Source organism: Oncorhynchus mykiss, chromosome 6 (genome assembly GCF_057628025.1).
Source record: "Oncorhynchus mykiss isolate SJ-2025 chromosome 6, ASM5762802v1, whole genome shotgun sequence".
Lineage (NCBI taxonomy): Eukaryota > Metazoa > Chordata > Actinopteri > Salmoniformes > Salmonidae > Oncorhynchus > Oncorhynchus mykiss.
The window spans coordinates 85,495,447-85,522,831 of NC_143027.1; the positions used below are offsets into that span (position 1 = coordinate 85,495,447).

Consider the following 27,385-nt stretch of genomic DNA (forward strand, 5'->3'; position numbering starts at 1 on the left):
TACCGGCCATACATTTCTGCCAGTCAGACAAATATGTAGACTATGATTCACAGGGAGTGGGAGAGAATGGAGATGTCACTTTATTAGAGACAGGCCTTCTGTGATCAAAATCGTCTGCTTTATGTATAACATGAAAGTTATTGAATGTGCTCAGCCAGCTTTAACTGTAGCTAGTCAGTGAATGTCCTTTCACTGCCTTCTGTGATCAAAATCGTCTGCTTTATGTATAACATGAAAGTTATTGAATGTGCTCAGCCAGCTTTAACTGTAGCTAGTCAGTCAATCAGCCTTATGCCTGTGAATGTCCTTTCACTGTCCTTACCCATGCCTGGAACAAACAATTACATGGAAGAGGGTGGGGGGGATGAGGAAGGAAAGAGAGACGGCGAGAAGTACTAGAAATAGGACTAGTAGTAGTAGTAGTAGTAGTACTAATATTAGTAGCAGTAGTAGTAGTAGCAGGACTAATATTAGTAGTAGTAATAGTAGTAGTAGTAGTAGGACTAATATTAGTAGTAGTAATAGTAGTAGTAGTAGTAGTAGTAGTAGTAGTAGGACTAATATTAGTAGTAGTAATAGTAGTAGTAGTAGTAGGACTAATATTAGTAGTAGTAGGACTAGTAGTAGTAGGACTAGTAGTAGTAGTAGGACTATTAGTAGGCCTAGTAGTAGTAGGACTAGTAGTAGTAGTAGTAGGACTAGTAGTAGTAGGACTAGTAGTAGTAGGACTAGTAGTAGTAGTAGTAGGATGAGTAGTAGTAGGACTAGTAGGACTAGTAGTAGTAGGAGTAGTAGTAGTAGGACTAGTAGTAGTAGTAGGACTAGTAGTAGTAGTAGTAGGACTAGTAGTAGTAGTAGGATGAGTAGTAGTAGTAGTAGTAGTAGGACTAGAATTAGTAGTAGGACTAGTAGTAGTAGTAGTAGTAGGATGAGTAGTAGTAGGACTAGTAGTAGTAGTAGTAGGACTAGTAGTAGTAGTAGTAGTAGGATGAGTAGTAGTAGGACTAGTAGGACTAGTAGTAGTAGTAGTAGTAGTAGTAGGATGAGTAGTAGTAGGACTAGTAGTAGTAGGACTAGTAGTAGTAGTAGTAGAACTACTAGTAGTAGTAGGACTAGTAGTAGTAGGACTAGTAGTAGTAGTAGGACTAGTAGTAGTAGTAGGACTAGTAGTAGTAGTAGTAGTAGGACTAGTAGTAGTAGTAGGATGAGTAGTAGTAGGACTAGTAGTAGTAGTAGGACTAGTAGGACTAGTAGTAGTAGTAGGATGAGTAGTAGTAGGACTAGTAGTAGTAGTAGGACTAGTAGGACTAGTAGTAGGACTAGTAGGATGAGTAGTAGTAGGACTAGTAGTAGTAGGACTAGTAGTAGTAGTAGTAGGACTACTAGTAGTAAAAATGTTTTTTTTTTTAAATCAAATTTTATTTGTCACATACACATGGTTAGCAGATGTTAATGCGAGTGTAGCGAAATGCTTGTGCTTCTAGTTCCGACAATGCAGTAATAACCAACAAGTAATCTAACTAACAATTCCAAAACTACTGTCTTGTACACAGTGTAAGGGGATAAAGAATATGTACATAAGGATATATGAATGAGTGATGGTACAGAGCAGCATAGGCAAGATACAGTAGATGGTATCGAGTACAGTATGTACAAATGAGATGAGTATGTAAACAAAGTGGCATAGTATAAAGTGGCTAGTGATACATGTATTACATAAGGATACCGTCGATGATATAGAGTACAGTATATACGTATGCATATGAGATGAATAATGTAGGGTAAGTAACATTTATATAAGGTAGCATTGTTTAAAGTGGCTAGTGATATATTTACATCATTTCCCATCAATTCCCATTATTAAAGTGGCTGGAGTTGAGTCAGTGTCAGTGTGTTGGCAGCAGCCACTCAGTGTTAGTGGTGGCTGTTTAACAGTCTGATGGCCTTGAGATAGAAGCTGTTTTTCAGTCTCTCGGTCCCAGCTTTGATGCACCTGTACTGACCTCGCCTTCTGGATGATAGCGGGGTGAACAGGCAGTGGCTCGGGTGGTTGATGACCTTGATGATCTTTATGGCCTTCCTGTGACATCGGGTGGTGTAGGTGTCCTGGAGGGCAGGTAGTTTGCCCCCGGTGATGCGTTGTGCGGACCTCACTACCCTCTGGAGAGCCTTACGGTTGAGGGCGGTGCAGTTGCCATACCAGGCGGTGATACAGCCCGCCAGGATGCTCTCGATTGTGCATCTGTAGAAGTTTGTGAGTGCTTTTGGTGACAAGCCAAATTTCTTCAGCCTCCTGAGGTTGAAGAGGCGCTGCTGCGCCTTCTTCACGATGCTGTCTGTGTGAGTGGACCAATTCAGTTTGTCTGTGATGTATATGCCGAGGAACTTAAAACTTGCTACCCTCTCCACTACTGTTCCATCGATGTGGATAGGGGGGTGTTCCCTCTGCTGTTTCCTGAAGTCCACAATCATCTCCTTAGTTTTGTTGACGTTGAGTGTGAGGTTATTTTCCTGACACCACACTCCGAGGGCCCTCACCTCCTCCCTGTAGGCCGTATCGTCGTTGCTGGTAATCAAGCCTACCACTGTTGTGTCGTCCGCAAACTTGATGATTGAGTTGGAGGCGTGCGTGGCCACGCAGTCGTGGGTGAACAGGGAGTACAGGAGAGGGCTCAGAACGCACCCTTGTGGGGCCCCAGTGTTGAGGATCAGCGGGGAGGAGATGTTGTTGCCTACCCTCACCACCTGGGGGCGGCCCGTCAGGAAGTCCAGTACCCAGTTGCACAGGGCGGGGTCGAGACCCAGGGTCTCGAGCTTGATGACTAGCTTGGAGGGTACTATGGTGTTGAATGCCGAGCTGTAGTCGATGAACAGCATTCTCACATAGGTATTCCTCTTGTCCAGATGGGTTAGGGCAGTGTGCAGTGTGGTTGAGATTGCATCGTCTGTGGACCTATTTGGGCGGTAAGCAAATTGGAGTGGGTCTAGGGTGTCAGGTAGGGTGGAGGTGATATGGTCCTTGACTAGTCTCTCAAAGCACTTCATGATGACGGATGTGAGTGCTACGGGGCGGTAGTCGTTTAGCTCAGTTACCTTAGCTTTCTTGGGAACAGGAACAATGGTGGCCCTCTTGAAGCATGTGGGAACAGCAGACTGGTATAGGGATTGATTGAATATGTCCGTAAACACACCGGCCAGCTGGTCTGCGCATGCTCTGAGGGCGCGGCTGGGGATGCCGTCTGGGCCTGCAGCCTTGCGAGGGTTAACACGTTTAAATGTCTTACTCACCTCGGCTGCAGTGAAGGAAAGACCGCATGTTTTCGTTGCAGGCCGTGTCAGTGGCACTGTATTGTCCTCAAAGCGGGCAAAAAAGTGATTTAGTCTGCCTGGGAGCAAGACATCCTGGTCCGTGACTGGGCTGGATTTCTTCCTGTAGTCCGTGATTGACTGTAGACCCTGCCACATGCCTCTTGTGTCTGAGCCGTTGAATTGAGATTCTACTTTGTCTCTGTACTGGCGCTTAGCTTGTTTGATAGCCTTGCGGAGGGAATAGCTGCACTGTTTGTATTCGGTCATGTTACCAGACACCTTGCCCTGATTAAAAGCAGTGGTTCGCGCTTTCAGTTTCACACGAATGCTGCCATCAATCCACGGTTTCTGGTTAGGGAATGTTTTAATCGTTGCTATGGGAACGACATCTTCAACGCACGTTCTAATGAACTCGCACACCGAATCAGCGTATTCGTCAATGTTGTTATCTGACGCAATACGAAACATCTCCCAGTCCACGTGATGGAAGCAGTCTTGGAGTGTGGAGTCAGCTTGGTCGGACCAGCGTTGGACAGACCTCAGCGTGGGAGCTTCTTGTTTTAGTTTCTGTCTGTAGGCAGGGATCAGCAAAATGGAGTCGTGGTCAGCTTTTCCGAAAGGGGGGCGGGGCAGGGCCTTATATGCGTCGCGGAAGTTAGAGTAACAATGATCCAAGGTCTTTCCTCCCCTGGTTGCGCAATCGATATGCTGATAAAATTTGGGGAGTCTTGTTTTCAGATTAGCCTTGTTAAAATCCCCAGCTACAATGAATGCAGCCTCCGGATAAATCGTTTCCAGTTTGCAGAGAGTTAAATAAAGTTTGTTCAGAGCCATCGATGTGTCTGCTTGGGGGGGGATATATACGGCTGTGATTATAATCGAAGAGAATTCTCTTGGTAGATAATGCGGTCTACATTTGATTGTGAGGAATTCTAAATCAGGTGAACAGAAGGATTTGAGTTCCTGTATGTTTCTTTCATCACACCATGTCACTTTGGCCATGAGGCATACGCCCCCGCCCCTCTTCTTACCAGAAAGATGTTTGTTTCTGTCAGCGCGATGTGTGGAGAAACCCGTTGGCTGCACCGCTTCGGATAGAGTCTCTCCAGTGAGCCATGTTTCAGTGAAGCAAAGGACATTACAGTCTCTGATGTCCCTCTGGAATGCTACCCTTGCTCGGATTTCATCAACCTTGTTGTCAAGAGACTGGACATTGGCAAGAAGAATGCTAGGGAGTGGTGCGCGATGTGCCCGTCTCCGGAGTCTGACCAGAAGACCGCCTCGTTTCCCTCTCTTTCGGAGTCGTTTTTTTGGGTCGCTGCATAGGATCCACTCCGTTGTCCTGTTTGTAAGGCAGAACACAGGGTCCGCGTCGCGAAAAACATATTCTTGGTCGTACTGATGGTGAGTTGACGTTGCTCTTATATTCAGTAGTTCTTCTCGACTGTATGTAATGAAACCTAAGATGACCTGGGGTACTAATGTAAGAAATAACACGTAAAAAAACAAAAAACTGCATAGTTTCCTAGGAACGCGAAGCGAGGCGGCCATCTCTGTCGGCGCCGGAAGTAGTAGTAGGACTAGTAGTAGTAGGACTAGTAGTAGTAGTAGTAGGACTAGTAGTAGTAGTAGGATGAGTAGTAGTAGGACTAGTAGTAGTAGTAGGACTAGTAGGACTAGTAGGACTAGTAGTAGGACTAGTAGGATGAGTAGTAGTAGGACTAGTAGTAGTAGGACTAGTAGTAGTAGTAGTAGGACTACTAGTAGTAGGACTAGTAGTAGTAGTAGGATGAGTAGTAGTAGGACTAGTAGTAGTAGTAGGACTAGTAGGACTAGTAGTAGGAGTAGTAGTAGGACGAGTAGTAGTAGGACTAGTAGTAGTAGGACTAGTAGTAGTAGTAGTAGGACTAGTAGTAGTAGTAGTAGGACTAGTAGTAGTAGTAGGATGAGTAGTAGTAGGACTAGTAGTAGTAGGACTAGTAGGACTAGTAGTAGGACTAGTAGTAGTAGTAGGATGAGTAGTAGTAGGACTAGTAGTAGTAGGACTAGTAGGACTAGTAGTAGGACTAGTAGTAGTAGTAGGATGAGTAGTAGTAGGACTAGTAGTAGTAGTAGGACTAGTAGTAGTAGGACTAGTAGTAGTAGTAGGACTAGTAGTAGTAGGACTAGTAGGACTAGTAGTAGGACTAGTAGTAGTAGTAGTAGGACTAGTAGTACTAGTAGTAGGACTAGTAGTAGTAGTAGTAGGACTAGTAGTAGTAGGACTAGTAGTAGTAGTAGTAGGACTAGTAGTAGTAGTAGGATGAGTAGTAGTAGGACTAGTAGTAGTAGTAGGACTAGTAGTAGTAGTAGTAGTAGGACTAGTAGTAGTAGGACTAGTAGGACTAGTAGTAGGACTAGTAGTAGTAGTAGGACTAGTAGTAGTAGGACTAGTAGGACTAGTAGTAGGACTAGTAGTAGTAGTAGGATGAGTAGTAGTAGGACTAGTAGTAGTAGTAGTAGGACTAGTAGTAGTAGGACTAGTAGTAGTAGGACTAGTAGTAGTAGGACTAGTAGTAGTAGTAGTAGGACTAGTAGTACTAGTAGTAGGACTAGTAGTAGTAGTAGTAGGACTAGTAGTAGTAGTAGGACTAGTAGTAGTAGTAGTAGGACTAGTAGTAGTAGGACTAGTAGTAGTAGTAGTAGGACTAGTAGTAGTAGTAGGATGAGTAGTAGTAGGACTAGTAGTAGTAGTAGGACTAGTAGTAGTAGTAGTAGTAGGACTAGTAGTAGTAGGACTAGTAGGACTAGTAGTAGGACTAGTAGTAGTAGTAGGACTAGTAGTAGTAGGACTAGTAGGACTAGTAGTAGGACTAGTAGTAGTAGTAGGATGAGTAGTAGTAGGACTAGTAGTAGTAGTAGTAGGACTAGTAGTAGTAGGACTAGTAGTAGTAGTAGTAGGACTAGTAGTAGTATGACTAGTAGTAGTAGTAGTAGGACTAGTAGTAGTAGTAGTAGGACTAGTAGTAGTAGTAGGATGAGTAGTAGTAGGACTAGTAGTAGTAGTAGGACTAGTAGTAGTAGGACTAGTAGGACTAGTAGTAGGACTAGTAGTAGTAGTAGGATGAGTAGTAGTAGGACTAGTAGTAGTAGTAGGACTAGTAGTAGTAGGACTAGTAGTAGTAGTAGGACTAGTAGTAGTAGGACTAGTAGTAGTAGTAGTAGTAGGATGAGTAGTAGTAGGACTAGTAGTAGTAGGACTAGTAGTAGTAGTAGTAGGACTAGTAGTAGTAGGACTAGTAGGACTAGTAGTAGGACTAGTAGTAGTAGTAGTAGGACTAGTAGTAGTAGTAGGACTAGTAGTAGTAGTAGTAGTAGGACTAGTAGTAGTAGGACTAGTAGTAGTAGTAGTAGGACTAGTAGTAGTAGTAGGATGAGTAGTAGTAGGACTAGTAGTAGTAGTAGGACTAGTAGTAGTAGGACTAGTAGGACTAGTAGTAGGACTAGTAGTAGTAGTAGGACTAGTAGTAGTAGGACTAGTAGTAGTAGGACTAGTAGTAGTAGTAGTAGTAGTAGGATACGTACTGTGCTTCGCTGAAGGCCTTCAGGACCTCTCTGTCCAGGTAGCTGGATGTGTAGAGCAGGTCTGGGTCACTGTCCATGCTGTGTAGAGGGGGCCTGGGCCGCTCCTCTCCCTCCAACAGACTCTCCAGAAGGGGGAGCTCTATCAGCTGTAGCAGCCTTAACACCGTCTGCTGGCGCCACACCTCGCCCACCACTGAGGAAAACAGGAAGACAAGTCACTATAACGGACACTTTACCACACATACACACCACCAAAGTAACAAACACACACTGATAATCATTCAGGGACACATGCCAACATATATTTTCTATGGACACTTACACTCCTGTGAGAGGCCGAGGTTGATCATCTGTGGGGTGATGGTTGAGGTGATGTTGAGGTTCCCCAACACGTCCTCTAGTGATTTGTCTGTTTTGACCGGAGAGTGGCTGTTGGAGTACTGGTCCTCTTTACTGAGGACAACCATATTGAGAGAAATCAGTGGACATGATGGGGGCAATCAAAGACCTGTTATTACTGGAACTCAAAGCAGCATTTAGAACATGTTCAATCACAGGTGACCAGAATATGTCTACTTAGTGAAAGATGATTTGATGAAATAGGTGGGAAAACACATTTAGCAAAACAAATACTCTCGACCAATATCCTTCCACGCTCCTCTTTGGCTTTTGATAGAATCAGTCAATTTGACATTTTAAACACTGTACTTGGTGCAATCTTACTTTGCCTCAAGAGTGAGCTTGGTGTGTTTTTATATAAAACTCCTTGGGAGCACAGTTCACCTAAACGTGTTGCTCTGACATTTTATCTATCTATCTATCTATCTACTGTATCTATCTATCTATCTCACTCACTCACTCACTCACTAACTCACTCACTAACTCTACTCTACTCTACTCTACTCTACTCAATTCAAGGGTCTTTATTGGCATGGGAAACATATGTTAACATTGCCAAAGCAAGTGAAGTAGATAATAAACAAAAGTGAAATAAACAATACAAATGAACAGTAAACATTACACTCACAGACGTTCCAAAAGAGAAAAGACATGATAAATGTCATATTATGTATATATATACATATACAGTGTTGTAACAATGTACAAATGGTTAAGGAACAAAAGGGAAAATAAATAATCATAAATATGGGTTGTATTTACAATGGTGCTTGTTCTTCCCTGGTTGACCTTTTCTTGTGGCAACAGGTCACAAATCTTGCTGCTGTGACAGCACACTGTATTTCACCCAATAGATATGGGAGTTTATCAAAATCAGGTTAGTTTTCAATTTCTTTGTGGATCTATGTAATCTGAAGGAAATATGTGTCTCTAATATGGTCATACATTGGGCAGGAGGTTAGGAAGTGCAGCTCAGTTTCCACCTCATTTTGTGGGCAGTGAGAACATAGCCTGTCTTCCCTTGAGAGCCAGGTCTGCCTTCGGCTGCCTTTCTCAATAGCAAGGCTTTGCTCACTGAGTCTGTACATAGTCAAAGCTTTCCTTAAGTTTGGGTCAGTCACAGTGGCCAGGTATTCTGCCACTGTGTACTCTCTGTTTAGGGCCAAATAGCATTCTAGTTTGCTCTGTTTTTTGTTAATTATTTTCAATGTGTCAAGTAATTATCTTTTTGTTTTCTCATGATTTGGTTGAGTCTAATTGTGTTGCTGTCCTGGGGCTCTGTGGGGTGTGTTTGTGTTTGTGAACAGAGCCCCAGGACCAGCTTTCTTAGGGGACTCTTCTCTAGGTTCATCTCTCTGTAGGTGATGGCTTTGTTTTGGAAGGTTTGGGAATCACTTTCTTTTAGGTGGAAGTTACCTGTGGCGCTGATGTTTAGACCAAGGTATGTATAGTTTGTGTGCTCCAGGGCAACAGTGTCTAGATGGAATATGTATTTGCGGTCCTGGCGACTGGACCTTTTTTAAACTTAAATTTTACCATTATTTTGGTCTTACTGAGATTTACTGTCAGGGCCCAGGTATGACAGAATCTGTGCAGAAGGTCTAGGTGCTGCTGTAGGCCCTCCTTGGTTGGTGACAGAAGCACCAGATCATCAGCAAACAGTAGACATTTGACTTCATATTCTAGTAGGGTGAGGCCGGGTGCTGCAGACTGTTCTAGTGCCCTCGCCAATTCGTTGATATATATGTTGAAGAGGGTGGGGCTTAAGCTGCATCGCTGTCTCACCCCACGGCCCTGTGGGAATAAATGTGTGTGTTTTGCCAATTTTAACCGCACACTTGTTGTTTGTTTACATGGATTTTATAATGTCGTATGTTTTTCCCCCAACACCACTTTCCATCAATTTGTATAGCAGACCCTCATGCCAAATTGAGTCAAAGGCTGTTTTGAAATCAACAAAGCATGAGAAGACTTTGCCTTTGTTTTGGTTTGTTTGTTTGTCAATTAAGGTGGGGGGGTGGGGGGGTGAATACGTGGTCTGTCGTACGATAATTTGGTAAAAAGGCAATTTGACATTTGCTCAGTACATTGTTTTCACTGAGTAAATGTACAAGTATGTTGTTTATAATGCAGAGGATTTTCCCAAGGTTGCTGTTGGAGCATATCCCACGGGAGTTATTGGGGTCAAATTTGTCTCCACTTTTGTGGATTGTGGTGATCAGTCCTTGGTTCCAAATATTGGGGAAGATGCCAGAGCTGAGGATGATGTTAAAGAGTTTAAATATAGCCAATTGGAATTTGTTGTCTGTATATTTTATAATTTCATTGAGAATACCATCAACCCCCAGGCCTTTTTGGGTTGGATGGTTTTATTTCGTCCTGTAGTTCATTCAATGAGTGGGTTCTGGTAGTCTTTAATAGTTGATTCTAAGATTTGTATTTGATCATGTATATGTTTTTGCTCTTTGTTATAGAGCCAACAAGATTGGAGAAGTGGTTTATCCATACATCACCATTTTGGATAGATAATTCTTCTTCTTGTTGTTTTTTTAGTGTTTTCCAATTTTCCCAGAAGTGGTTAGAGTCTATGGATTCTTCAATTACATTGAGCTGATTTCTGACGTGCTGTTCCTCTTTTTCCGTAGTGTTTTCTATTTGAGATTTTTAGATTTGATAAGCTGAGGTCAAATATATTGTGAAGATGTTCTACTGCTAAGTTTACACCTTCACTATTGCAGTGGAACGTTTTGTCCAGGGAGTTGTCCAAAAGGGATTACATTTGTTGTTGCCTAATTGTTTTTTGGTAGGTTTCCAAACTACATTCCTTCCATCTATAGCATTTCTTAATATTACTCAGTTCCTTTGGCTTTGATGCCTCATGATTGACTATTGCTCTGTTCAAGTAGACTGTGATTTTGCTGTGGTCTGATAGGGGTGTCAGTGGGCTGACTGTGAACGCTCTGAGAGACTCTAGGTTGTCAGTGATAAAGTAGTCTACAATACTACTGCCAAGAGATGAGCTATAGGTGTACCTACCATAGGAGTCCCCTCTCTCTAGTCTCTCTCTCGCTCTACCCTGTCTCTCTCTCTACACACACACACACGGTCTGCTCTCTCTCTACTCTCTCTCTCCACTCTTTCTTCTCAGTGAAACAGATTGGAGGCAGCAGGTTTTCATGGGTACAGTCCTGAGCTGTCACTCAGGACCACTTCACATGGTTAAGGGGAGACCAGAGAGCCACCATGGCCGATGGCCATATCATATGATCATCACACCACTTCAGTTCCCCTTTTGGTCTCAGTGCAGATTTCCGTCCTCTGCACTCTAGTTTCCTTTAGTAAGTTTCATGTAGAATAGCTACTTAATGTTCTAAACTCTTACAGACAGAAGAGAGACACATAGCATCCACAACACAGATTGAAAGCATTGACATCAACTCTTTATGTCTGGACCTCCCAGAATAATGACCAACGGTGCCAAATCTGCAGGCTCTGTGACAAGTTCTCTAAACCCATAATCACTTACAGAGCTCTGAGTCAAACCATACAGTCCCTGTCTCACTGCCTAACAAGGAGCTCTCTAACCAAGTGTCTAGCTGTGTGTTTGGGTAGAGAGAAAAAATACCCGTTCTTTAATACAGAGCCAAAAATCATAGGAATCATGCAAATTAGGTTTACTGGGACATTATCACAATCATCAGCAAGGAGAGCCTTGATTGGTCAACTGAGAAGCACCAATCAGTGAGAGCAAGCACAAGGTCACAGAGGTCATTGGTGAGTTTTGAGATGAAAGCCCTCATAAAAGGAATCCATTGTTAATCCGCTATTTGGGAAGGATTACGAAACATATCAACTCAGCTCAACAAAGCTTTATAAACTCAGCCGACCGTACCGTTTGAGAGGTGGGCTGTAGCTGTTCCGGTGTTTGCTCGGCGAGTCGTATCCACTCTCGATGGTGATGGTGCTCGTCGAGTGCGAGCTGGTCATGGTAGTGGGACTAGACGGAAGAGGAAGCAACCGGTACAGACTACAGCTACTGTCCTCGAAGGTGGCACGCCTCTTCTCCTTATTCCCAAATACGTTGGTGCCCACCGCCTCGAACACCCGCGAATCCATCAGGGCCTGGCAGAGGCGTACGGCCTTGGAGCGAGGCACCTCGGCATCGCCGCAGAACCGTGACTGGATGACATGGGCCAGCACCACGTCCACAGCCTCTGACCCCAGGAAACAGTCATGGTAGGTCTTGAGCTTATGACGGTGGCGCTTGACCTGGATGCGCTGCTGGAGGTTGGCGATGATGCTGCTCCAGATGAAGGTGGCCCGGAACGGCTTACCGGCCATGCCCTGCTCTCTTGGGGGAGGGAATAGGAGGAGGGGGGGTGAGAAAGCATGAAACTCAGTAAATTCAGCACAGATCACAGTGTTCTAAAGTCCACTCTTTAGATCTGAGTAGTATAATTTACAGAGCTCTTCAACAGCTCAACATCTCCTTTACAGAGCTCTTCCAACAGTTCAACATCTCCTTTACAGAGCTCTTCAACAGCTCAACATCTCCTTTACAGAGCTCTTCAACAGCTCAACATCTCCTTTACAGAGCTCTTCAACAGCTCAACATCTCCTTTACAGAGCTCTTCAACAGCTCAACATCTCCTTTACAGAGCTCTTCAACAGCTCAACATCTCCTTTACAGAGCTCTTCAACAGCTCAACATCTCCTTTACAGAGCTCTTCAACAGCTCAACATCTCTTTTACAGAGCTCTTCCAACAGTTCAACATCTCCTTTACAGAGCTCTTCAACAGCTCAACATCTCCTTTACATAGCTCTTCCAACAGTTCAACATCTCCTTTACAGAGCTCTTCAACAGCTCAACATCTCCTTTACAGAGCTCTTCAACAGTTCAACATCTCCTTTGCAGAGCTCTTCCAACAGTTCAACATCTCCTTTACAGAGCTCTTCCAACAGTTCAACATCTCCTTTACAGAGCTCTTCAACAGCTCAACATCTCCTTTACAGAGCTCTTCAACAGCTCAACATCTCCTTTACAGAGCTCTTCCAACAGTTCAACATCTCTTTTACAGAGCTCTTCAACAGCTCAACATCTCCTTTACAGAGCTCTTCAACAGTCCAACATCTCCTTTTACAGAGCTCTTCAACAGTTCAACATCTCCTTTACAGAGCTCTTCAACAGTTCACCATCTCCTTTACAGAGCTCTTCAACAGTTCAACATCTCCTTTACAGAGCTCTTCAACAGCTCAACATCTCCTTTACAGAGCTCTTCAACAGTTCAACATCTCCTTTACAGAGCTCTTCCAATAGTTCAACATCTCCAAAGTAAAGAACCTTCTAGGCCAAGAACAATAGCACACTCACCAGCCTTGACATTACACTACATAGCACACACACACACACACACACACACACACACACACACACACACACACACACACACACACACACTGTAATGCTCTTACATGCCTTGTAATGGCACCATTGGGACTAATGTCCCTCCCCAACCGATCCCCTATAACATACAGACACTCTTCTAACACACACACACACACACACAAACAGATGGACACACCGCACCCATCCCTCTTCATCCAACTCTGATACAATGATGAGATTGTCAGCCGCATCTCCAGGGCTATCTCAGCCACAATGATGAGATTGTCAGCTTTTTGTCTCCAGGCTGATCCATCCCAGCATGCTCTTTCCTATCCAGCCACATCAACAGGGTGGGCCGTATCCCACATCACACACACACACACACACACACACTGAACGTCATCAGATCGCACCAGTGAGGCTAATCATTTCAAACTCATCAAAAACCTTCTGTAATCTTCACATGCATATATAATTACAGGCAGACACACAGCAACCCACACTTTTACCTCAATACGCTGTGCATCAATGCATGGCTCTACTTCAACTGCTGCACCATAAACCACATTGACCAAGGGCTCTACTTCAACTGATGCCTTATTTATCTGATGTCAGAGGAGAGGGGGGAGAGGGGAGGGGGAGAGGGAGAGGGAGAGGGGGGAGAGGGAGAGGGAGAGAGGAGGGGGGGACGGGGAGAGGGGAGGGGGAGACGGGGAGAGGGGAGGGGGAGAGGGGGAGAGGGGACGGGGAGAGGGGAGGGGGAGACGGGGAGAGCGGGGGGAGAGGAGAGGGGAGGGGGAGAAGGGGGGGGGGGGAGAGGGAGAGTGGGGAGAGGGGAGGGAGAGGGGGAGAGAGGAGGGGGAGAGGAGAGTGGGGAGAGGGGAGGGAGAGGGGGAGAGAGGAGGGGGAGAGGAGAGTGGGGAGAGGGGAGGGGGAGAGGAGAGGGGGAGAGGGGGGGGGAGAGGAGAGTGGGGAGAGGGGAGGGGGGAGAGGAGAGGGGGAGGGGAGAGGGGAGAGGAGAGTGGGGAGGGGGAGAGGGGAGAGGAGAGGGGGGAGAGGGGCTGGTGAAGTCCTCGTTGAGATGTTGAAGGGAAGGGAAAGGGGCTGGTGAAGTCCTCGTTGAGATGTTGAGGAGAAGGGGCTGGTGAAGTCCTCGTTGAGATGTTGAGGGAAAGGGGCTGGTGAAGTCCTCGTTGAGATGTTGAGGGGAAGGGGAAAGGGGCTGGTGAAGTTGTCGTTGAGATGTTGGGGGAAAGGGGCTGGTGAAGTCCTCGTTGAGATGTTGAGGGGAAGGGGAAGGGGAAAGGGGCTGGTGAAGTTGTCGTTGAGATGTTGAGGGGAAGGGGAAAGGGGCTGGTGAAGTCCTCGTTGAGATGTTGAGGGAAAGGGGCTGGTGAAGTCCTCGTTGAGATGTTGAGGGAAAGGGGCTGGTGAAGTCCTCGTTGAGATGTTGAGGGAAAGGGGCTGGTGAAGTCCTCGTTGAGATGTTGAGGGAAAGGGGCTGGTGAAGTCCTCGTTGAGATGTTGAGGGAAAGGGGTCGGTGTAGTCCTCATTGAGATGTTAAGGGGAAGGGGAAAGGGGCTGGTGAAGTCCTCGTTGAGATGTTGAGGGAAAGGGGCTGGTGAAGTCCTCGTTGAGATGTTGAGGGGAAGGGGAAAGGGGCTGGTGAAGTTCTCGTTGAAATGTTGAGGGGAAGGGGAAAGGGGCTGGTGAAGTCCTCGTTGAGATGTTGAGGGAAAGGGGCTGGTGAAGTCCTCGTTGAGATGTTGAGGAGAAGGGGCTGGTGAAGTCCTCGTTGAGATGTTGAGGGAAAGGGGCTGGTGAAGTCCTCGTTGAGATGTTGAGGGGAAGGGGAAAGGGGCTGGTGAAGTCCTCGTTGAGATGTTGAGGAAAAGGGGCTGGTGAAGTCCTCGTTGAGATGTTGAGGGAAAGGGGCTGGTGAAGTCCTCGTTGAGATGTTGAGGGAAAGGGGCTGGTGTAGTCCTCGTTGAGATGTTAAGGGGAAGGGGAAAGGGGCTGGTGTAGTCCTCGTTGAGATGTTGAGGGAAAGGGGCTGGTGAAGTCCTCGTTGAGATGTTATGGGGAAGGGGAAAGGGGCTGGTGAAGTCCTCATTGAGATGTTGAGGGAAAGGGGCTGGTGAAGTCCTCGTTGAGATGTTGAGGGAAAGGGGCTGGTGAAGTCCTCGTTGAGATGTTGAGGGGAAGGGGAAAGGGGCTGGTGAAGTTCTCGTTGAAATGTTGAGGGGAAGGGGAAAGGGGCTGGTGAAGTCCTCGTTGAGATGTTGAGGGAAAGGGGCTGGTGAAGTCCTCGTTGAGATGTTGAGGGGAAGGGGAAAGGGGCTGGTGAAGTTGTCGTTGAGATGTTGGGGGAAAGGGGCTGGTGAAGTCCTCGTTGAGATGTTGAGGGGAAGGGGAAGGGGAAAGGGGCTGGTGAAGTTGTCGTTGAGATGTTGAGGGGAAGGGGAAAGGGGCTGGTGAAGTCCTCGTTGAGATGTTGAGGGAAAGGGGCTGGTGAAGTCCTCGTTGAGATGTTGAGGGAAAGGGGCTGGTGAAGTCCTCGTTGAGATGTTGAGGGAAAGGGGCTGGTGAAGTCCTCGTTGAGATGTTGAGGGGAAGGGGAAATGGGCTGGTGAAGTTTTCGTTGAGATGTTGAGGGAAAGGGGAAAGGGGCTGGTGAAGTCCTCGTTGAGATGTTGAGGGAAAGGGGCTGGTGAAGTCCTCGTTGAGATGTTGAGGGGAAGGGAAAGGGGCTGGTGAAGTTCTCGTTGAGATGAACAGGAGGCACAGCTTGCCTACCCCACTGCTGTCATTGGTTTTGCTAGGGGTTGTGGAAGGGAAAGGGTGTGTGTGTGTGTGTGGGGGGGGGGGTTGTGGAAGGGAAAGGGTGTGTGTGTGGGGGGGGGGGGGGGGGGGTTGTGGAAAGGAAAGGGTGTGTGTGTGTGTGGGGGGGGGGTTGTGTTTTTTTTTGTAGGTCTGTGAGAAGCTTTTATTCCTCCCCCAGTGGGAACCATTTAAAGACTGGTAAGCAAATGTTAGTGCAGTCTTCAGGAAGGAGCTGAGAAAAGAACACTGGGGACTGAACCTCTTCAATCACTTCCTCACAGCACCACTACAGACTCAGACATCACAACCTGATAAAGACCATTATGACTCCAAAACACACAAAACAAGTTGCTCCTAAGATGATCTAACACCAGTTTTACATTTTCACCCTTAATGGTTAAGGTTATGATTTGAGGATGGTAATCTGATTCTAGATCTGTGTCAAAGGGCACCTTCCACCTGGAGCGTAGGTAGCAGGCAGTGAGCAGACATTAACTGTCCTTTCATTGACGTAACAAAACAGGTTCATAAGGAAGAAGGTGTGTGCTGGATGTCTCCTATCTCCATGAACCACAGGTTAATGTGTCCCATTAATGTCAAACACAGTTTCCCTCTTCGGACGGCACTGCGACAACACAATATCCTGTACCGCTTGGAAGGTTTTGCATATTACTGATGTAACCAATGAACTATGTTGTAACAGGCACCGTCCAGTCACTACAGCTGTCTGACAGCCTGCTGATAGCCTGAATAACAGCACAACTCAGGATAAAAAAAACAATACAAAGATCTTAGCCTGACATGACCATCACAGCATGGTAGATAACCTGACATGACCATCACAGCATGGTAGATAACCTGACATGACCATCACAGCATGGTAGATAACCTGACATGACCACCACAGCATGGTAGATAACCTGACATGACCATCACAGCATGGTAGCTAACCTGACATGACCATCACAGCATGGTAGATAACCTGACATGACCATCACAGCATGGTAGATAACCTGACATGACCATCACAGCATGGTAGATAACCTGACATGACCATCACAGCATGGTAGATAACCTGACATGACCATCACAGCATGGTACATAACCTGACATGACCATCACAGCATGGTACATAACCTGACATGACCATCACAGCATGGTACATAACCTGACATGACCATCACAGCATGGTAGATAACCTGACATGACCATCACAGCATGGTAGATAACCTGACATGACCATCACAGCATGGTAGATAACCTGACATGACCATCACAGCATGGTAGATAACCTGACATGACCATCACAGCATGGTAGATAACCTGACATGACCATCACAGCATGGTAGATAACCTGACATGACCATAACAGCATGGTAGATAACCTGACATGACCATCACAGCATGGTAGATAACCTGACATGACCATCACAGCATGGTAGATAACCTGACATGACCATCACAGCATGGTAGATAACCTGACATGACCATCACAGCATGGTAGATAACCTGACATGACCATCACAGCATGGTAGATAACCTGACATGACCATCACAGCATGGTAGATAACCTGACATGACCATCACAGCATGGTAGATAACCTGACATGACCATCACAGCATGGTAGATAACCTGACATGACCATCACAGCATGGTAGATAACCTGACATGACCATCACAGCATGGTAGATAACCTGACATGACCATCACAGCATGGTAGATAACCTGACATGACCATCACAGCATGGTAGATAACCTGACATGACCATCACAGCATGGTATATAACCTGACATGACCATCACAGCATGGTAGATAACCTGACATGACCATCACAGCATGGTAGATAACCTGACATGACCATCACAGCATGGTAGATAACCTGACATGACCATCACAGCATGGTTGATAACCTGACATGACCATCACAGCATGGTAGATAACCTGACACGACCAACCTGACATGACCATCACAGCATGGTAGATAACCTGACATGACCATCACAGCATGGTAGATAACCTGACATGACCATCACAGCATGGTTGATAACCTGACATGACCAACCTGACATGACCATCACAGCATGGTAGATAACCTGACATGACCATCACAGCATGGTAGATAACCTGACATGACCATCACAGCATGGTACATAACCTGACATGACCATCACAGCATGGTAGATAACCTGACATGACCATCACAGCATGGTAGATAACCTGACATGACCATCACAGCATGGTAGATAACCTGACATGACCATCACAGCATGGTTGATAGCTGCTTAAATGACTAACAAAGAACCCCCAGGCTGATATTGATGACAATGTAATAGCAGCCTAATGCAGGCCTGGAAAAAGACATGAGGGTGAAATACAATTACACAGGATTACAAGACATTCATTGGTTTAACACCCAGAAAACCCCATTACTGGATAAATTACTGTAAACTGCATTAGAGTGGAATCCTTCATTTGGGGGTTAAGAAAGCGTTATTAGAGGGCGACCATCTGGAAAAGCCGTCTGGGGATCCTGGTACAGTAATCCGGATCTACTCAATGTCAGCATCACTCGAGTTGAGGAGTTCACGGGGTCGATGTGCGGATGAAAACAATCCTGGGAATCGGAATGGTCTGTCACCTCGGTTTGCCCGCCCTAACTGAGATTGGAGCCAGTTTGCATAGCTGTCGCCAAATATCCCACTTCCCCGCCCTCCCCCAGTCCCCAGCTCTCCTTCCCTCCTCTGGCGGGCGCGTTGCATCGGGGGGGAATTCGCTCTATTCGGTCAAGGGCAACAGAGAGCGGTGTGTTTGCACACCATGCAGGTAAATAATCCCAATGGGAACAGTATCACCGCATACTTACTCCCAAACGGAACGCGTTGATTTGTGGACTGATAGGGGAGACTATCTGCTGTAGCCGGAAGTGTACCTATTGGAAATAATTAGGCTCAGGTAGAAGACCTTGGAGTTTTACATGATTATTTTTTTTATAACCTATTAAGAAGAATATTTCGAAGAATGACAAAAAAGCAACAGGCATCAGACAGAAAGTAAACTAGGCTTGGTTCTGTGACGTTCATTCCTCTACGCGCTCAGACTAGTCACAACTGATAGAGCCTGAAGGAAACTACTAACGTACATCTAAAACCCATGCAGTTTGAATTTGTCTAAATACCTCTCACTGCAGATTATGCCTATAGCCTACAAGAGCTGAGAAACTGCACTGCCATAAATCATTGGAATCAGAAATACTGTTGTTCCTCCGAAGAAAAAAAGACTCTGAAAGTAGCCTAATAATGTATATAGCTATGGTAATGAATTAATTATTTGAAAATATGAACTGTTAATTATTACATTAGGAAACAATATATACAATGTTGAGCAATTACAGGCTATATAGTTTAGTTGACTGGGATGTGACCCATCTGGGTTACACCTAAAAACAGAGCCATAGGCTTATAGAATATATTTCAACTATAAACCATTTGGATCTATTCAGCTCCATGGCCTAAACAGTTATGTATTGACACAAACTATAGCAAAATCAAAGCACTTTCTCTAATATTTTGTGTTAGGCTTACTGGAAAACGAAACAAAAGCTGTGACATGATTTCGTAATAAATAAATAAACATTTCAAAGTTATCAATAAGGATGAAATATTTTATTAGGCCTACCTCGTGGTTTGTGCAGCATGAAAACAGTTCCCGGAGCGCTAAACGGCTACCTCTCGTTTCCACGGTATCATTTGGCTCCTACTACTAACGTCTGGTGTCCTCTTGCTTCTCCGAAGTCCCTTCTCGCACCACAGTGACGTAACTGCAAAGTCGACCCGAAACCGCCTCGCTCGCTATACGTTATTCAGGACGATTACAACGTTAAATAACGCCTCCACCTCCAACCTCATTTACATGATAAGTATTTCGCTTTTTAGACATTTAGAATATGAAAAGACCGAGAATATGTTTTTAAGTGTTACATTTCCCCCTTAATCTCTCTGTCTCCCCTTCTTGGTCTCGCTCACACTTTCGCGCACACACACACCATTCATTTTATCGGTTTCGAATTCTTTAACAGAGACCAAAGGTTTATACACTTCAGCTGTTTACATGTTCTGAATTGACATCTTACATTTAGCTTGTCACATGTCAATTACAGGGCCATGTTTGATCAGCAGTTAACCAGGCAATAAACTATTGTTAGGCTACCTCCTAAAGAATTCCCATCAGCATGACTCAGATCTGAAAACTCTCTAAAGGTATTTCCTAGAACAGAGAAATCACAGCTTTAGCTAGCTTCAGTCACATTCAACCAGTGAACCACATTCACTCCTCGTGGATATTCTTTGGTTATGACACCATAAAGGCAATCCATTCCAATGGCAAAATACAGAGGCAAAATCTGTGCAGAGGTTGTCTACAGTCTCCAGGCTCTGTGGTGCTCCCTCTCCCAGCCTCACCTTGTTAAACATACAGTAGAAAACCGCTGATAGCAGAGCAGCTGATAGAAAGAAACCACTATTTCTCTTTGACAGCGCGTAAGGAGGAGAGTGGAGGCATGTGGAACAGTTGGATGTCAACCTGCTCTGTGTGTTTTTATAAGGCCATTTACTTCTACTGAGTGGAGAGAGAGAGAGAGAGAGAGAGAGAGAGAGATCGAGAGAGAGACAGACAGAGAAATAATTGAATTGCAAGAGAGAGCAGGAGGGTGACAGTGGGAGGATAGTTACTGAGGAAGGGAGACAGAGAGACAGACAGACAGAGAGAGAATTGAATTGAAAGAGAGAGCAGGAGGGTGACAGTGGGAGGATAGTTACTGAGGAGGGGAGACAGAGAGACAGACAGACAGAGAGAGAATTGAATTGAAAGAGAGAGCAGGAGGGTGACAGTGGGAGGATAGTTACTGAGGAGGGGAGACAGAGAGACAGACAGACAGAGAGAGAATTGAATTGAAAGAGAGAGCAGGAGGGTGACAGTGGGAGGATAGTTACTGAGGAGGGGAGACAGAGAGACAGACACACAGAGAGAGAATTGAATTGAAAGAGAGAGCTGGAGGGTGACAGTGGGAGGATAGTTACTGAGGAGGGGAGACAGAGAGACAGACAGACAGAGAGAGAATTGAATTGAAAGAGAGAGCAGGAGGGTGACAGTGGGAGGATAGTTACTGAGGAGGGGAGACAGAGAGACAGACAGACAGAGAGAGAATTGAATTGAAAGAGAGAGCAGGAGGGTGACAGTGGGAGGAGAGTTACTGAGGAGGGGAGACAGAGAGAAAGGGGTTGAAGAAAAGGAACAAAGGAAAAGACAGGAGTCCTTTTTTTATTTATTCTTATTTAACAAGGAAAGTCCATTAAGAACACGTTTTTATTTACAATGACAGCCTACCGGGGAACAGTGGGTTAACTGCCTTGTTCAGGGGCAGAACAACAGATTTGTACCATGTCAGCCCTGGAATTCGATCCAGCAACCTTTCGGTCACTGGACCAATGCTCTAACCACTAGGCTACCTGCCTCTAACCACTAGGCTACATGCCTCCAACCACTAGGCTACATGCCTCTAACCACTAGGCTACATGCCTCTAACCACTAGGCTACATGCCTCTAACCACTAGGCTACATGCCTCTAACCACTAGGCTACATGCCTCTAACCACTAGGCTACATGCCTCTAACCACTAGGCTACATGCCTCTAACCACTAGGCTACATGCCTCTAACCACTAGGCTACATGCCTCCAACCACTAGGCTACATGCCTCTAACCACTAGGCTACATGCCTCTAACCACTAGGCTACATGCCTCTAACCACTAGGCTACATGCCTCTAACCACTAGGCTACATGCCTCCAACCACTAGGCTACATGCCTCTAACCACTAGGCTACATGCCTCTAACCACTAGGCTACATGCCTCTAACCACTAGGCTACATGCCTCCAACCACTAGGCTACATGCCTCTAACCACTAGGCTACATGCCTCTAACCACTAGGCTACCTGCCTCCAACCACTAGGCTACATGCCTCTAACCACTAGGCTACCTGCCTCCAACCACTAGGCTACCTGCCACCCCAGGTCCTAAAGTCCTAAAGACTTGGATTGGAGTCCTAAAGTCTTGGGTTGCTGACTGACTGATAATGACCCCTTATTCAGACCCTCCAAATCCTGTGGTAGATGGATTCATTCACAAATTTGGGCAGTAGCCCCAACCGGGAATCGAACCCCAGTCCAACAACTGTCAACCCAACACATTAGTCAACAGATCTGAACCTCTCAACAAGGTCGCCAAGGGTTGGGTCCCTCCACACTTCTCTATACCAAGTCCTTCACATGCACACGTAGCTAGGTGTTGGGTTAAGGTTGATACAATATGATAGAGTCCTATAGGTGATGTGAGGTTGGAGGTCATTAAGGAGGCATCGTAACAAGCTGGTTACAATGGAATTGCCTCAGCTTTGTGTTATTATGACGTCCGTAACAGATGACTGTCTCTACAGCCCACTTCATGTCCATCATTCTCCCTACAACCCTTCTATAAGCTCCTGCAGCCATGGACACCTTTATGCTGTTGACATCAACAGTTACTAACATGTGGGGTAGGTGCCAGGGCTGAGTGGTCACCCAAAGTGACACGTTACTAAAACAGAAGCAGCAGTCTCATGCATAAAACAGCACACACACACACAGTGAGAGAGACAACTTGCACATCGTTACGACACTGTATATAGACATAATGACATTTGAAATGTCTTTATTATTTTGGAACTTCTGTGAGTGTAACGTTTACTGTTCATTTAACTTTTGTTTATTATCTACTTAATTTGCTTTGGCAATGTTAACATATGTTTCCCATGCCAATAAAGCTCTTGAATTTAATTGAATTGAGAGTGAGGAGGGGCCGAGGACACAGATCTGAAACTTAACACCTGTGCACAATCACCCTCAGGTGACAAAGCCTCCATAATGATGTGGCTAAACACAGCCCTTATGTTGTCTACAGTTTAGTAAACATTCATTGTGGTCGGAATCTCATGATTGTTTGGCAAATTGTCAGAGGCCACACAGACTCACTCACGCACATGCAGGAAGGCAGGCATGCACAAACCCACCCACGCAGAACACACACACACAAACAACCACACACACACTTCATCCAGTCTGAAAGGTATAGATCCAGTCTGAAGGGGATAGATCCTGTCTGAAGGGGATAGATCCAGTCTGAAGAGGATAGATCCAGTCTGAAGCGTATAGATCCAGTCTGAAGGGGATAGATCTAGTCTGAAGGGGATAGATCCTGTCTGAAGAGGATAGATCCATTCTGAAGGGGATAGATCCTGTCTGAAGAGGATAGATCCAGTCTAAAGCATATAGATCCAGTCTGAAGGGCATAGATCTTGTCTGAAGGGGATAGATCCTGTCTGAAGAGGACAGATCCTGTCTGAAGGGGATAGATCCCATCTGAAGGGGATATATCCTGTCTGAAGGGGATAGATCCTGTCTGAAGGGGATATATCTAGTCTGAAGGGGATAGATTCTGTCTGAAGGGGATAGATTCTGTCTGAAGGGGATAGCTAGTCTGAAGGGGATAGATCCTGTCTGAAGGGGATAGCTAGTCTGAAGGGGATAGATCCTGTCTGAAGGGGATAGATCCTGTTTGAAGGGGATAGATCCTGTCTGAAGGGGATAGATCCTGTCTGAAGGTGTTAGATACAGTCTAAAGCGTATAGATCCAGTCTGAAGGGCATAGATCTTGTCTGAAGGGGATAGATCCTGTCTGAAGGGGATAGATCCCATCTGAAGGGGATATATCCTGTCTGAAGGGGATAGATCCTGTCTGAAGGGGATAGATCATGTCTGAAGGGGATATATCTAGTCTGAAGGGGATAGATTCTGTCTGAAGGGGATAGCTAGTCTGAAGGGGATAGATCCTGTCTGAAGGGGATAGCTAGTCTGAAGGGGATAGATCCTGTCTGAAGGGGATAGATCCTGTCTGAAGGGGATAGATCCTGTCTGAAGGGGATATATCCTGTCTGAAGGGGATAGATCCTGTCTGAAGCGTATAGATCCAGTCTGAAGGGCATAGCTAGTCTGAAGGGGATAGATCCTGTCTGAAGGGGATAGATCTAGTCTGAAGGGGATAGATCCTGTCTGAAGGGGTTAGATCCACAGACTGAGATCCTCACTGGAGAAGCCCCCATTTCGATAGAAATATAATCCATTGTCATGGAAATGATAATGCATTAAGGTGATACATTGAACTCAAGGCGTACAGTCCGTCATGAGTACTGAGAGGAAGACTGAACATTACAGGTCATCTCTCAAAGACACAATGCTGGAGAAGAATAAAGAAGGCAACTGTGCCGGTGGAAACCGGTCTGACAGAGGATGGTTACATTCTCTAACATTATGTGTGTGTGTGTGTGTGTTGGAGTGTGTATGTGTGTAAGAGAGAGAGATAGAGAGACAGAGACCGAAAGTATGTGTGTGGGGGGTGCATTTGCTTGAGTCTCCTCCCTGTCCCTGTCACCTAATTTCCTAGATGATTATAGATAAAGAAAAATATAAAAAACGTTCTAGAGAAGAGAGAAAGAGATAAGATACATTCAGAGAGACACATCTTTAGACGTTCTACAGAAGCACACATTCTGGGAGGACTCACATTCAGAGGAAACAGTTTCCAGAGCAGTAACTGTTAACCCCTAACCATAAAACACAATGTAACACGCCTATAAGCAGAACAATACAGACTGCTCCACAGTGTGACTAAATACAGACTAGAGAGAATTCACATGAAAGACAAAGCTCAGGACGATGTCAAACGCTATGAATGAAATTCCACAACATAGAACTAAAACTCACTAAGCATGTTCAGAACATAGAACTAAAACTCACTAAGCATGTTGACAACATAGAACTAAAACTCACTAAGCATGTTCAGAACATAGAACTAAAACTCACTAAGCATGTTCAGAGCATAGAACTAAAACTCACTAAGCATGTTCAGAACATAGAACTAAAACTCACTAAGCATGTTCAGAACATAGAACTAAAACTCACTAAGCATGTTGACAACATAGAACTAAAACTCACTAAGCATGTTCAGAACATAGAACTAAAACTCACTAAGCATGTTCAGAGCATAGAACTAAAACTCACTAAGCATGTTCAGAACATAGAACTAAAACTCACTAAGCATGTTCAGAACATAGAACTAAAACTCACTAAGCATGTTCAGAACATAGAACTAAAACTCACTAAGCATGTTCAGAACATAGAACTAAAACTCACAAAGCATGTTCAGAACATAGAACTAAAACTCACTAAGCATGTTGACAACATAGAACTAAAACTCACTAAGCATGTTCAGAACATAGAACTAAAACTCACTAAGCATGTTCAGAACATAGAACTAGAATGATTATATTTCTATGGATGAGATTAATTGATCACAGCTTCATTAAATAGTACCCGCAAAACACCAGTCTCAATGATCAATTAGCCTTTTCAAATGATAAACTTGGGTTAGCTAACACAACGTGCCATTGGAACACAGGAGTGATGGTTGCTGGTAATGGACCTCTGTACGCCTATGTAGATATTCCATTAAAAAAATCAGCCGTTTCCAGCTACAATAGTCATTTACAACATTAACAATGTCTACACTGTATTTCTGATATATATGATATGATTTTAATGGACAAAAAATTTGCTTTTCTTTCAAAAACAAGGACATTTCTAAGTGACCCCAAACTTTTGAACAGTCGTGTACCTATATAGGTATATGAAATATTGTATGCTAATGAGAAACCTTTATACACACACAGGATTACCTATAACATAATCTAATAGACTAACTCACCACAAATGCAAACAGCGCTATCAAGAAGGTCCAAATGTAGTTACAGGAGAATATTACACTTGAATTCAGACCTGTCTCTTTTCCGTACCGACTGTCAATGTCAAGCCTGAAGCGTGAAAACCATGCAGGTTGGCATTTATTGGGATGACTCGTGTAATGGAGGCAGCTCTGCAGAGTGGTCACTCGCTGGCACAGTCACAAAGTCATAAAATCTGATTTGAAACCTTACCCTAACCTTAACCACACTGCTAACCCTAATGATGGCTAACCATAACCTTAAATTATCACCAAAAAAGCTAATTTTAGTTATCATGAATTTTTACAATATCGGCAATTTTGACTTCGTTGCTGGCCAATCTGGCATGAAACCACTCAGTGCTGCCTCCAGGGCAAGACTCATGACAATAAATGTCAACCTGCGTAAAACATCCACATAAACTGGTTCTACTGCTCTCCTTAGCCCTGTTTATACCTGGTGCTAACATTCGTTCTATGTCCTGATCTTGTCCAAATTCTCATTTTCCCCACATTAGGCGATTAAAAGACACATTCATCCGATTGTGATCAGATCTTCCTGACCTCCGGTTCTGGATGGTCAAACCATTTAAATTATAATTATACCAACCACTAAAATCATTGACAGGAAGCACCATTGACCTAAGTCTTATGGCACCAGTAATTGCCTTAAATTCAATAAATTCATAATATTTTGAAAGAATTTCTGTCAAATATCAGGTCACAATGTGGACACAGTGGACAGATGAGACACATTTTAACACCATGTGTAGACGCAACAAAACTTGTTCAGAAAGACATTGGATCATATTCATCTGATCACGAAACTCACATGTTAGCGCAAGGTGTAAACGAGGCTCTGTTCAGATGTAATTGTGTTTCTTAAACCAGCCATCAGTACTGACTGTACAAAACATTAGGAATAACTTCCCCCTTTTTGCCCTCAGAACAGCCTCAATTCGTTGGGGACATGGACTCTACAAGGTGTCGCTCCACAGGGATGCTGGTCCATGTTGACTCCAATGCTTTCCACAGTTGTGTCAAGTTGGCTGGATGTCCTTTGGGTGGTGGACCATTCTTGATACACACAGCACACTGTTGAGCGTGAAAGACCCAGCAGCGTTGCAGTTCTTGACACACTGAAACCGGTGCGCCTGGCACCTACTACCTACCATACATCGTTCAAAGGCACTTAAATCTTTTGGCTTGCCCATTCACCCTTTGAATGGCAAACATACACAATCCATCTCTCAGTTGTCTCAAAGCTTGAAAATCCTTCTTTAACCTGTCTTCTCCCCTTCATCTACAATTATTGAAATGGATTTAACAAGTGACATCAATAAGGATTCATAGCTTTCACCTGCTCAGTCTATGTCATGGAAAGAGCAGGTGTTCCTAATGTTTTGTACACCCAGCGTATCATAGCTGCAAAACAGAAGACATTTCTCACACACACACACAAACACACCTCTCCTCTCTTTCACACACCTCACGTGTACACACACATGCACACATACACCTGTGCTGAAATGTCACCAAACAGCTGTTTGGTTAATACACTTAGAGAACTAGTCCACAAGGTGAAAGCAATGTTGGCTCTCCTCTTTCAGTTCCTGTTCTGGGAAAATTAACCAACTTTATTTCCTTGACTTTCTCCTTCAAACTTATCACGCACGCAATGTCAGAGGAGAATGATTGCTTTAGGGCTGATGTGGTTATTAATTAGCTAAATGTATTTGTTTAGCGATCGTTCCCGGTTTATTGGTTAAATTCAGAGGAGGCTGGTGGGAGGAGCTATACGGGCTCGTGTAATGGCTGGAATGAAACCATGTGTTTGATACCGTTCCGTTGATTCTATTCCAGCCATTACAACGAGCCCATCCTCCTATAGCTCCGCCCACCAGCCTCCTCTGGTGGATTGCAGTCTACTCCCTCATTCAGTGTGAGGACAGATTATCTAGATGGACTCACTGTTTATGACCAACATGAGTCTTTTCTCTATTAGGATACAGTGTTCCCATGACACAGTGGGTAC

General features: G+C 44.8%; 1 protein-coding gene across 2 annotated transcripts in view; it reads right to left on the reverse strand.

The window, feature by feature from the left end:
* Positions 1-25,466, reverse strand: part of LOC110506930 (DEP domain-containing protein 7) — a 35,294-nt gene extending 9,828 nt beyond the window's left edge. The window contains exons 1-5 of one of the 2 annotated variants that reach the window (XM_090239206.1): positions 25,336-25,439; positions 19,161-19,302; positions 11,165-11,621; positions 7,196-7,326; positions 6,874-7,066 (exon numbers count right to left, since the gene is read on the reverse strand). In XM_090239206.1, coding sequence (XP_090095332.1) covers positions 6,874-7,066; positions 7,196-7,326; positions 11,165-11,621; positions 19,161-19,179 — 800 coding nt within the window. In that variant the 5' untranslated portion in view covers positions 19,180-19,302; positions 25,336-25,439. Of the gene's footprint in view, positions 1-6,873; positions 7,067-7,195; positions 7,327-11,164; positions 11,624-19,160; positions 19,303-25,335 lie in introns of both variants that reach the window. The other variant, XM_090239207.1, reaches the window with a different exon arrangement.
* Positions 25,467-27,385: the final 1,919 nt, after the last annotated feature.